Source organism: Pelodiscus sinensis, chromosome 3 (assembly GCF_049634645.1).
Source record: "Pelodiscus sinensis isolate JC-2024 chromosome 3, ASM4963464v1, whole genome shotgun sequence".
Taxonomy (NCBI): domain Eukaryota; kingdom Metazoa; phylum Chordata; order Testudines; family Trionychidae; genus Pelodiscus; species Pelodiscus sinensis.
This window is the reverse complement of record NC_134713.1, coordinates 141806555-141819986: the sequence shown is the minus strand read 5'-3', so window position 1 is coordinate 141819986 and position 13432 is coordinate 141806555. Positions and strand designations below refer to the sequence as shown.

Sequence of the window (13432 nt, the reverse complement as noted above, 5' to 3'; positions counted from 1 at the left end):
CATTAAATGGATCACTGATTTTGCTCTCATCAACTCCAGTCTCCACTGGATCAAGAAAGGTAAGGGAAGTTGATGGGAGAGTTTCTCCAGTGGAGACACTACGGCAACGCTTTCTAAGGTACCTTTGACTCCAGCTACACTATTCTTGTAACTGGAGTTCCATAGCTTAGTTCGACATTGCCCCCCAGCGTAGGCCTGCCTTGAGATCTCCCCTTTTCTGAAGCCTTGGTTCACTCCTTGGAAGTATGTTGATAGCAGGTGGGATAGCTCTAATTGTGATTAACCTTGCTATATTACTGAAGTGGTGTGCAAGAACCACAAAACACAATCATCTTTGAAAGTATAGTTCATTTGAGGGGAAAAATAGGGGTACATGTCCCATGATGTAGGCATAATTTCATTCCAAACTGAATTTAAAATAAACGTTGATAGTACCAGTTTGACTTTGCCTCTTTGTTCAACACATTCCATTGTTGCTCAACTGGTTCCATATTTTAGTCATTGCAAGATCCAATCTATTAACTTTAGCGCCTAATTACCAATTACGAACATGTCCTAACTATGGAACTTTACATTCAGAGTACAGCTACTGCAAGTGAAGAAGCTGTCAAAAACATTTACTTTAGAGGACATTTCCGTACTTCTCATACCACTATAACAGTGCAGCACCATATGCATGGGACTTAAGAGCAAAGAAACTTGTTTGCTAAAAGTGACTAACCTCACAAAACTTTATTTCCCAATAATGAGGTTACAGTAGATTTAACTGTATTTGCTTACAAAAGAAATTACTAAACGTGAACTCTGCAGAAGTGCTAGCTCCAATGACTGGCAGCAAATACTGCCCTTTCCCCAACAACTTTAAACACAATTTGAAATCACTGGCCCAGTGCTGAAGTTTCCCCCATTCACATTTCATAAACAGCAGAAACAGTGCAGATCAACATGACCTGCTGGAATAGTCAGAGAGGAATTCAAACTTTTAGTCTGATTGGTTTAATTTTGTTTTAGCAGGAGGAAAAAGAATAAAGTTACAAGATTCTTTTAATATTTTCACAATGTTAAACTAAAACTGAGCTCTAGGCTACATGTGTAAGTAAATCTAGAACACAAAAGGGTTAAATAAGATTTTCTTTAAAGATACAAGAACTTAAGCTTTCTTTACGTTTAACAAACTTCACAGAACAGATACTGCAAAGGAACAACCCCTCCCCCCACTTTTTAAAAAAGTGAATATTGCCCATAATCCACATGAACTTTGAGTAGTGTTCTCTTAAGAGCCACTTCAAACCAACTGTGCCTTTATAACAGGGTTAAAGAGAGGAGTAGGAGGGCCAAATAGAATCAGTATTAATGCGGCTGAGTCTTGTGTTGTGTGTCAATCAGAATGTCCACCAACGACTATGCTAGAATTTTAAAGGAAAAGAAAGTGCGTATCTCAGCAACAGCTGAAATCCATGCTTTTAAACTCTCCGTGGCAAATGTTAAGAATATCCTCAGACTGCCCTGTCACGAGGATGGAGCGGGACTATCTCCTGAAAAATATAGCTGGAAATTTCGTTGCTGATTCCAAAATCATGAATAATAAATAGCCTGGGTTACATAGCTTGCATTGGAACATTTGATTTACTTCATGGTTAATTCACACTAATACAGTCTGATGCCAAGTGTATTTTAAGAGAACCATCTAACGAGACAATTTTTATCTGGCTACCAAACTAAAAATTAATTAATTTGGCCTGTATGAAATTATTTATCTTTCACACATACGGAACAGAGGGTGACTTATTTAAGCTCTCCCCCTCACACGCATCTCTTTTGGCGTGGCAAGATGCTATTTCGCCCCGTGGAAGTCTTCCACAAGCCCAATTTTTCAAAACTATATAAAATCCTCCCCCCTCCCAGTTTTCCTACTAAACTACCTGATTGTTAATGCTTTCCTAACTCTGATCAGGGAACCATATCCATATAGGATGACTGAGCCAAATCAACATGAATCTTCTTGACCTGCATAAAACTGTAGCAGGAGACATGCTGATTTTTCCTTTTTTAAAATCTGTGATGTTCAGTTCTATGTGGCTCCGGGTGAAAGAGCACATATGCCTAAACCACAGATCCAAAATGTTCTATTCCATGTAATGCATTTCACATTCACTTGCTACACCTGCTTTGCAATATATGCGGGCAGAGATTTTCATGAGAGCATCGAGCTGCATAGAAACAAGGCTGACATAGCCCATTTGATTATCTTGTTAACACTCTGGAAGCGAGGAGTAAAACTCAAGCTGATGAGGGATGCTTTCCTGGTTGTTCCCCAATACTGTTACTGAATTCCGTTTGCTACAAAATGTCCTCCCCCCACCCCAATATATAAGTCTACTACAGAAAGTCAGTCTGTAGAATCCAGCCTTGGCTACTGTGCTGTGAATTAGCCTTATTTGATCAATCATCAGATACCTGCACTTAGCAAAATGCAAACCAGAGCCAATCAGATTTCGGCTGGTGGGAATGGCAGCACTGGTCAGCAAACAAAACAAATGTGGAATCTAGTCAGACAACGTTTAGAAATTCTGTGGATGCCATGTAGAGAATGTATGCTGTTTACTGCTCTAAGATGGATCCAGCTTTGAAGCGAGATCACTGTAATTTAAATGAAGAAAAACAGGTTCTCTGCAGCAAGTTAGATATAAATGTTTTTGTAAGAATCTGCCCTCCTTTCTTTTTGGCTTCCTGGGAAGAACCAGAAAGATGTTCCCTCCCCAACAGAATCCCTGATGCTGGTGACATTGCCTAACCTCAAAAGCCACGCGTGAAGAAGGCACGGGTGACAAGTCAGGTCCTCTGGGCATCGCGGCTACCATGACTGCTCTTAGTGGAGTTTCACTTCTTCAGGATTAGCTAGAAATGAAGAGGTGAAAGGCTGCACATTAAACACAGTTTGTCTGAAAGCCGTGTGCATAACAAACTTTCACACCGGCTTCTATTTTAACTCTGTAGCTGGAAGGTTTCCAGCATAAGGCTTTTAGACTCCAGCAACAATAGAAACCTCTGGATTTTTTGTTTTGTTGTGTTTTAAATCCACTAGCCATGCTCGAAAAATTTTTCTCTTCATGTTTTAATTTTATACATTGGCTAGCAGGCACCTTCATAACCAGCCAAAAATCAATTTCAACCACCATCAATCCCTAAACTACAGTACCAGGACGGTTGGCTAAAGAAAGGAAACTGATTGGCTGTAGTCTGAAACTTGCCCAGTACAAGGTGTCTGGCTGACTTTGTCCTAAATAAGGCTAACATTAGTGAACTAAGAACAGCATTTGGTTGCAGAGTCTTGCACTCAGGAACACCCTTCGCCGATGCGCTGGCATGATCTCCCTACTTTCCGGTCCAGTTTCACCATTTTCATAATGGCTTCTTCGCGCCCACGTCCCATGTGGTCAAATGTGCAGTCATGTTGTTCAGGCAGGCGATGTAACATACAGAACACGTAACCTGCCAAGGAGAAGGAAAGAATGCACTGTGTTAACAACTCCCTTGAAGTGGCCGAATTGTATGTCACCCAGGAGGGCAGGGGAGCAGCATTATGCTGTAGATTAGTGGGGTTTCAATATCAGTAAACACTTCACATTTTCATCTGTTTTCAGGATATCGTCACAATAAATATTGGTATCAACAACTTTAAACTCAGTGTGGTTTTGTATCATAGACATTCAATGAGAGCCATCATAGTATCATGGAATCCCAGGGCTGGAAGAGACCTCAGGAGGTCATCGAGTCCAGCTCCTTACCCAAAGCAGGACCAACCCCAACTAAATCAACCAGCCAGGGCTTTGTCAAGCTGGGACTTAAAACATCTCTAGGGATGGAGATTCCATCACCTCTCTGGGTAACCCATCCCAGTGCTACACCACCCTCCCAGTGAAATAGTTTTTCCTAATATCCAACCTAGACCTCCCCCACTGTAACCACCATTGCTCCTTGTTCCGCCATCCCTCACTACTGAACAGCCTCTCTCCATCCTCTTTGGAACCGCCCTTCAGGAAGTTGAAGGCTGCTATCAAATCCCCCCCCTCACTCTTCTCTTCTGCAAACTAAATAAGCCCAAATCCCTCAGTCTCTCCTCATGGGTCAAGTGGTCCCACACTTACAGAATTTATCAGCATATCTGAGTTCAACTCATAGATTAGTAATTTATGCTTGCAACTCACTTCTGGTGAAGGAAGATTCCTATTTTACTAATGAGACAGAATAAAACTAAATTTTCTAAATCAGTGTCTGGTTTTAGGTGCCCATCTGGAAATACCTAGCATCTGATTTTCAAAGGCATTGACTATCCTCAGCCTCCTTTGACTTTATAGTTATGACTGCTGAGCATGTGTCCATGGTGTCTCAGGTTGGGGACCAAAACACCAAAGAGAGGACTATGCAGCACTTTAAAGACTAACAAGATGGTTTATTAGGTGATGAGCTTTCGTGGGCCAGACCCACTTCCTCAGATCAGTACCAAGGTACTCAAGATCAGAAGTTATTTTTGAAAATTTTGACAACATTACCACCACCAACCCTGTGACTGAACTGGGAAAAGAGCCCAAGTTCCAATCCAGTTTTGAAACCAGTTGTACTGAATGCCAATTTCTTTGCTAAAGTGTCTTCTCTCACTGTCAGAGCCTCGATGGATTCTCCGTCCTCATGCTGCTGTGTTGTGCTGTTATCCTTTTGGTTGCGTGCCAGTCTTCTCTCTCTCTTCCTCTACAAGCTACCTAATATCATCAAGTCATCCAGAGCCTTGCAGTTCAAAAATAAAAGGCACCTTAATTTTCAAAGGTGAAGAATGAAGCCTCGTCAGCACCCAGCTTTTTTCAATCTAGGGAGACTGAACATTGGGGATGTAGGCTGAACATTAGAGTGTGTATGAGAAAATGTTGCCTTCAGATATTGGCTTTGACGGATACTTGGCAACTCTGAACAGCTCTCCATGCCTCAGTTTCCCTATCTGTAAAATGAGGATAATTGTCTCACAGGGACTTTGCAAAACATATTTCTAACGGTCTTTGAAAGTGAAAAGTGTGGTATAATGGCAAGTAGTACTAGGTTGATACAATATGGCAGAACAGCAGCACACAGCTACTGGGTTGGCATAATCCACTACATTTGAAAAGTAGTACGATATAGTATATGCCAACAATATCCTCCTCAAAGGACGTTCTGCCGCCCACAAAAACACTTTACTACTGCCTCTCCAGAAGCACTAGGAACAGATTAATACCACAAATATTTCAAGCTTCTAAAACAGTATTGCAAGAAACTACTAAAGAAATGGGAGAACCAACCGATTACACTGGTAGGATTCTTAAGAAAACTGACTCCCCCCCCGCAAAAAAAAAAAAAAAGTCTCATGAGGGATAATTCTTACAAAACTAACTTGAATGCAAGATGGATTTATTTTGGCTCACAGTTTCAATTTCTCTATTTCAAATCCCTGTCATCTGCAGAGCATGTATCCTAGGAATACCAGCAACAAAGATGGAACTTCCTTAACAGAGATGTTATTTAACAAAACAGACAATGATTCAGACTCAATTAGGGTATAAAATCTCTATCTCTGTCCCCATTTCTTGTCAATTGCTGATCCACAGCAGACATATGCAAGTAAGTACCAAGCATTTCCAAGGTCAGATCGTAAAGATGATTCAAGAAAGAATATCCTGGGGTCTCATCTTAATGGGCTACTTGCCTGATTCTCTCCTGTACACAATAGGGAGGGGAACATCTCCAAATGAGACTGGCATTTCCCATTTCCATAAACCATCAGACAGCTGAACCAGTACCAACTGGACAAAACAGGAATAGCGCAACTACTATAGTGGATCAGACTTCAGATCCAGTATCCTGTCTCTGATACAAATTTTTACAGAAAGTGCAAGAAATTATGCAGTAAACAGATATGGGATAATCTGGTCACCATGAAAGTCTCATCCTGATCCCTGTTAGAAATCTGTTTAAACCCGCAATAAGAGGTTTCATATCCTTCCCACTTTTTAAATCATAATTGGCTGACAGGTATGAATATTCTTGTCATCCATATAAATGTTCAATCCTTTTTTGGATGTTGCTAAAACTCTTGGCATTAGTGATATTCTGTGGCAGAGAGTTCCAGAGTCTAATTATTTACTGAAAATATATTTCCTTTTATCAGTTTTCAATGTCGTCACATTTGAGCTTCATTTTCTTGATCTTGTATTATGAAGCAGGGAGAAAGGAAGCTTTCACACCATCCTCTCTAAACCACTGTTTTATCTAACTATCACGTCTTACTTCTTTTCTCTCTTACTAAGATAAACGATCTCATTCTTTTCATACTCTACATGAGTTTTTCAAAGCACCACTCATTCTCACTACTCTTCTGTGAGCTCTTTAATTCTGCAACGGCCCTTTCGATTTCGAGGTGAGCAGTATTCTAGATAAAGGTATCCCATCTACATTTTCTCTATTTTTCTCCAATTCAATCCTCATGCATCCTTTTTTTTTTTTAAACTGCAGCTGAACACTGAGCAGAAATTCATCAAACTGTCCACAAAAGGCACCCAGATGCTTTTCTTGAGTATATTCTGTTAATTTAGATTCACACTATGCCAGTGGGGGGGGGGGGGGGGGAAGGGGGGGACAATGAATGAGCAAAACTGTCAGCTGTCTTACTGCCAGGGCTTTTGCTTTTTACAAACACATGCAAGTGAGAGAAATGCCTTAAAACTCATATGGAAAATGTACAGATTGCTCATGCAGAATAGCAATAATGCCTACAACTGAATAAATAAATAAAAAGTCCAGCATTTAAAAAAAAATCAATATCCAATACAGGATTTTTAACACTATACTTAAGACAAGATTTTATACTATTAGCTTTTTCTTGGGCATGTCTACACTGCCCATGTTACAACACTGCCATGCAGTGTAGTCGCTACCCCCTCTCCCCCCCCCCCCCCCCCTGGGGCAGAACTCTCTCAGCAATAAGCCACCCTCTTCCCCCAAAAGAGCAGTGCAAACTTCTGACCAATGTTCCCTCTCAGCTGCAGGGCAGCACAGCTTTACAGAGGCACCTCCTGGGCGGGGCTGATTACTGTGCTTAGAGGAAATACTGCTCCTGACAAGAAAGCACTGTCTACACAGGCACTTTTCAGCACTAAAACTTATTGCTAAGGGTGAGTTTTTTCACAGCCCTGAATGAATAAAGTTTTAGCACTGAAAGTGGCAGTGCAAACACAGCCTTTTTAAATAGGTACGGGATAAAACTTTCAAAACTGGGCCTGGTCATTGGTGGCCGTGGCGCTTAGATCCGGGCAGCCGGGGGCTGGGGTCTGGCCGTTGGCGGCTGTGCGGTCAGTGACCCCCAGGAAGACAGTGGGTTGCACACCACCGGCTGAGGGAACTAGGGAGGGCACTACATAGTCAGCTGCGTGCAGCAGTGCTCATTCTAGTCCTAGGCTCGTCAAATTGACAGCAATTACACCATTAATTTATGTGCACTAGGAGAAAAGGCCAATATGTTTCTCTCTATTCTTATCTAGTCCAGATTTAGAGATGAAATGGTCTCCTGAGAAACAAGAGCTCCCTCTTGGTTAGAAAGCAGAGTTAGATTAATGAGCTCTTGTGGTATATTTACTGTTACGTTCATTACTGAAAGATATTGGATACAGGTTGTCTCTCCTACAGGATATTAGTAGGGAAATGCAGAATTGCTTTGTTAGCACACAAACTAACAATCGAAATAATTTCTGGCTGGGGAAAAACAGCTGTCAGCTAAGGCTAGTTTAGCAAAAGAAGTGTCATACCAAAAATTTGGCAAAATGAAAGTCTTCAGCTCCAGGTGGCAGATCTCAGTGTGATACACTCCATGTCAGGAGTACGCTATTAAATGTACGCTCTAGTCTACAATTACGTAATGCAGCATTGCAGAAAGGTATACTGTAGGCATTAATACCTTTGTAGGATCTTTTAAGTGCAGCAAGGAACTAGTCTCTCATCAAAATCCATCATCAAAACAAAGCTTCTGCTACAATATTCAAAAGATCAATGGGACACTGGGGACTACGACTGCACCCAATGTAACCTCTCTCTCTCTCTCTCTCTCTCTCTCTCTCCCCACCCCCCCCCAGTAGTTATGCCAATTCAGGTGAGGAAGCAGGATTCAAGTCTGTAAGGCAACACAGTACAGCTGTGAAGTCTGCTCATCATCCTTCCTAAGGACTCTACTAGAGAAAGTATCTATGAGATGGAGGTCCCTGAAGCAGCTGTATGTACTTAAGATTGGAGATCACATCAGACGGATGGTGAAAGGGATGGTGCAATGGTGCCGAGTCCCTGTTAAGTAAGAAACTGTTCATGTCACTGGATGGGAATATAAAACAACATCTACTGGGAGTTTCCACTAAGCTACCAAAAGAACCTAGAGACATTTAATTCTTCTTGGCATTTTAACTTCCAAGTTTTGAAAGGAGCAAGTTTCTAAAATTCCAGCATGGTAGTAATAGGTGAAGTATTAGGAATAATTAATACAAATGGCATAGTAATTCAGTAGAGAAAAGCCAGGAACAAGTTTTGGAGGGTTCTTAATTCCCTCAAATGGCATCAAAAATTCAATTCCTTTCCTTGTCAGAATAACTCAGGTGAAAGAAAATCCAGGAACATACCCCATATGTTGAGTAGATGCTGCAGGTGTAATGGCAAGCCAACAGTTTTGCAAGCCAGCAACTGAAAGCTACAGCGGGAAGGACTGGGTATTATCTGATGGGGTTTTTTTTTTGTGTGCGCGCAGATTTGGAGACCTCAGTCCTCTAGTAATAGACCCTTTCTTTGGGGCATGAGTACGTCTTGGAAAGCTAGCAGAAAAAAATACTTAAGTACAAGTGTCAACAAAGACTACTATTAAATATTTATGTAGTGCCATAACTGTGCATTGAGAGCGTAAATTATCAACAAAGCCATTTATACATGACTTAACTACCCTTTAATAATTAATTATTCAATTTTCAGCATTTTTAAGCTTTAGTTTTGGTAGGAATTGGAAAAATGTTCAGACTTATTCCTAAATTTTCATAGCAAATATGCCCAGTTGTAGACTCATCCATCAATATTAAGACAAAACCCCAAACTCTACATTAGTAGGGGTTTATTTTAATATTTCTAAAGACCTAGATTCACAAAAGTGCAAAAACCTCTTTAGTGTAATTTGACAAAGAACCTGATGGTAAAATGCCATAACAATTGTAACAATATTTTCTGAGTCATAAATTAGCAATGTTCAGAGTTGGTTCACTAGTCAAAGTGAAAGTGAGCAGTTCTCTCCTGAAACACTGGCTGTTGTTAACATGCTAATTTTCAAAGTCATGCATAGGGGCTACGTCTACACTGGCATGATTTTCCGGAAATGCTTTTAACGGAAAAGTTTTCCGTTAAAAGCATTTTCGGAAAAGCGCGTCTAGATTGGCAGGACGCTTTTCCTCAAAAGCACTTTTTGCGGAAAAGCGTCCGTGACCAATCTAGATGCGCTTTTCCGCAAAAAAGCCCCAATCTCCATTTTCGTGATTGGGGATTTTTTGCAGAAAACAAATCTCTGCTGTCTACACTGGCCCTTTTGCGCAAAAGTTTTTCGGAAAAAGACTTTTGCCCGAACGGGAGCAGCATAGTATTTCCGCAAAAGCACTGACAATCTTACATGAGATCGTCAGTGCTTTTGCGGAAATTCAAGCGGCCAGTGTAGACAGCTGGCAAGTTTTTCCACAAAAGCAGATGATTTTGTGGAAAAACTTGCCAGTCTAGACACAGCCAGGGAGCATAGCCATATGGACAAACCATTCTGAAAGTCTCTCTCTCTTCCATACATATTCAACATTGACCCTCCTAACAGCTTTTGATGGGAAAGCTTCCCTGGTAGGTATATGGAAGCAAAGTCAAGTTTCACAGCCAAAGTCAGAGCTCTTGATGTTTTAAATTCAGTCCTAGTTTCACACTAGTGCTGAGATTTGTCAGCTATTCCAGAATGAGAAAGGCACAAGTTCAAAGCTGCCAGATTTTGCAGCTCACGCCACTTCCAAATTTTAATTAACAACATACTTGTTTCCTCACAGATACTCTATTTGGAGTCTCTGCAAAAGTGATCTAATAAAGCCACAGACTTATTCCTGTGCAGAATTCTGCTTCGTATTTTCTGGCTTCTTTCACCTATCTTGCAAGAAATTTTACACTTTTCTGCTGCTTTGAAATTCTAATCAACAGAGGTTCAAGGAGAACCTAAAAATACCTAGAAACGTTAGAGATGAAGCTACTGCAAAAATTGCATTGCATACCGAAGTGCAGTATAGTCTAGGGATGCGTTTGTGTGTGTTTTTGTAGACTGCTATAGAAAGATTATGTGCAAGTATATAATGCAGAAACAGAGATTAAAATAACTGCAGGAAATATGCTTGAAATACCAAAATTACAGGACTACAGTACTTGTTTTTAGACCTACTTATATTGGCAGACAGTAAACGCGTGTGCATGTGCAGATCATAAGTATGCAAAAAGTTGGCGCATCAAGAGCTGTTTGAGAAGCATTATAGTTTATTCACACACACAATCTTTGCTAAGGCTTATCGGAATGGCTTTTCAAACATGTTCAGCACTTATATCTAGAGCCAGATTGAGACAGCTCCACTCCCTTTCGGTATCTAAAGACAAATGGGAATTGCTATGCGCTGAGCTCTTGAAAAGATGACAAACATTATAGGCCAACTCCTTTTTAACCCCTTCCCCATCTTATCCCCAATTAGGTTTATACAGAATCAAAGTGATTGTTTAGCCACTGTAGATGTTCTTGACTTAACTCAAAACTCTCTTTAAAGCGAAACTGCAGCAATTCTATCTCATGTAATCCCTCAAATTAGCAAACAAGATCAACCATTGAAAGCATCTTTTTGCTCCCAACAAATGACCACCTTTCATAACTTCTCTTCCCTTCTCCTGTCAGGGGAGGAAATGACTGGGAGGAAGGAAGTGAGCTTTCTCATGTAAAATATAGTGTCACAGCTGATTATCCTATCCTTTCCCCAGCAAATTAACATAGAAGAGAGGTGGTACTGGAGGCATTTTTGGCTTTCTGCTGCACATTAGGTTGACTTGATTACAGTCTATAAAATATCTAAATGGGGAATAAATATTTAACAAAGGATTCTTCAGTCTACTAGAGAAAGATATAATAGGATCAAGTAGCTAGAAGAAGCTAGAAAAATTCAGACCAGAAGAACTCAGATACACATTTTAAAGTGAGACTAATTAACCAATCTTGCCTAAGGTCATGGTGGATTCTCCACCACACAATTTTTAAATCAAGATAGGATATTTTTCTAAAAATGGTATTTAGAAATTATTTTGAGGAAGTTCTAAGGCCTATGTTATGCAGGAGATCTGTTAAGATTATCACAACGATCTCTGCCAGCCTTGGACTTTATTAGATGCACCAAAGAAACCACTGGTGGTTCATAATACCTACTAACGAGTTACCAGAGACAAACTCCTCCAACTGTCACTCCCTAAACTGGCACCCAGTCACTGTACTGATTCTGAAACTGCACAGAATTGGTCCTAGCTACCTGAGAGATCACATTTTCTTCTCCAGTAATCACCTTGCACAGCAGCTTTGTTTTACCGGAGCAAAGTTTTTGACAGACAGATGAAAATTCCTACCCACAGAGACATATTTCATGGTTCAATGGTAATGGAAGCATATATATCAAGAACTCTAAAATACAAAATACATTTCTGCTCAATCTCTTCAGTGAGCTAGAAACTCCTAGAAGATCTGGACAAGTAGGAGGCCAGAGAGCTCATTTGTAAGTACATGTCTAACAGGAGATGGCTATAGTCGATGGTTTGCAGGAAAGAATTAGTAGTTCATACTCTGCCAGCAAAAATACCTGAATTACATTGTGTCTACTGACCCAGTGCCCAAGGCAGAATTTGTAACAGAGATATATTAAAGCATCTTAATACATTTTATTTAATCAAGCCTATGGCAGGGCAAAGAAGCTGCAGGTATTCCATGAGTAAAATAGATGTGTTTTACATTCCCTTCCATTCCTGGGCTCTACATGCCTCAGAGAAAGAATTAAATTTACTCTACATGGCTGGAAATGACTGGCCTGTTACCCAGTATAATATATGTGGAGGCAGAAAAATCAGTAAGTAGAGAAGAGCTTACCTCCTACTGAGGATACAAAATGCTTCTGCACTGTTTAAAATAATTAGACATCATTCATAACAAGGTTACTGTAATTCCCAAAGCATTGTGTTTATGCAACTCTCCCCTTCCAAAGGGAAAGAGGACTTCATTTGTTACAAAAGATATTATTGACTTTAAAGCTATTAAACATTAGGGCAATCCTAAAATAAGTGTAATCTGCTGGTTTTTCAGGGAAAGGAAAAATGGGACATAAGACAAGTGTAAAAATAGAACAAATAGCTACAAGATACAAAGCAAATATTTTAGAGACTTGTTTAGAGTAGAAACTCTTCCTCTATAAATTCCATTGTGATCCAGTTTATTCCCCTGATACTCACTGTCAAACTGCTATAAAAGAGCAGCCAACAATGGAAACAAATAAAATTGTGTTACAGTCCAGCTTAATGAAGCTCCCAATGCAGTGTGTACACACTGTCACTTTAAAGTTTAAAAAAATACTCTCTTCTGCTGACATGTTTTATTGTTCTCCTTCCAGACAGTTTCCTTCTTGCACAAACTATAATTACCTTTTTTCCTCTCTTCTGAGGGAATTGTTCTGTGCTGGTAAGGCCTGTTTTCACTGAACCATTCTAGTAACATTTAATTTTAATGACATTTACAAAAAGGGGGAAACCCACTCCCACAAATTCCAACAAGCCACCAAAAAACTGACCTTTGGAAATAAATGAGCCAAACTAATTTCTTGTTTCCCCTAACTTTATAAATGGCAGGGACTCTGAGTAAGTGCTAGGGAAGGAGGTAACGTTTCTGTTGTCAACAAACTTTTGCTGGGAGTCTCGTCACTTCCCTCTCCCAAGAACGAAGAGAGACAAGTCATATGGTAAACCTTTTTATCCAAATTAATGTATTTTTAAAAATTCCAGGGGAAATGGCCCATTGCCGTTTTTGCCACACACGGTGACATGTTCCTTCTATCATTTCTGTTCCAAGAGGAGAAAAGGGGAAGTGTTAATGTCTTGGTGCTAGACATTAGAGTTCCTAGATATTAATACAAAGTGCCATAGAACTTATCAAGTGATCCCAAGTTAATTCCCCTCTCTGACAGACACACACACAGCTGCAAATGCTCAGGAAACACAGCAACAACAGATGGGCACAAATGTTTTGATGACCGTGTTTATTCCACAGTCTCCTATAACCACTATAGCTAGCCTT

General features: G+C 40.2%; 1 protein-coding gene across 4 annotated transcripts in view; it reads right to left on the bottom strand.

Annotated features, from left to right (window-relative positions):
- Positions 1-328: 328 nt before the first annotated feature.
- Positions 329-13432, bottom strand: part of ZFAND3 (zinc finger AN1-type containing 3) — a 281926-nt gene continuing 268822 nt past the window's right edge. For all 4 annotated transcript variants that reach the window (XM_025186351.2, XM_025186352.2, XM_006126534.4 and 1 more), the window contains one exon: positions 329-3492. In XM_025186351.2, the coding sequence (XP_025042136.1) occupies positions 3338-3492 (155 nt within the window). In that variant the 3' untranslated portion in view covers positions 329-3337. The remainder of the gene's footprint in view (positions 3493-13432) is intronic.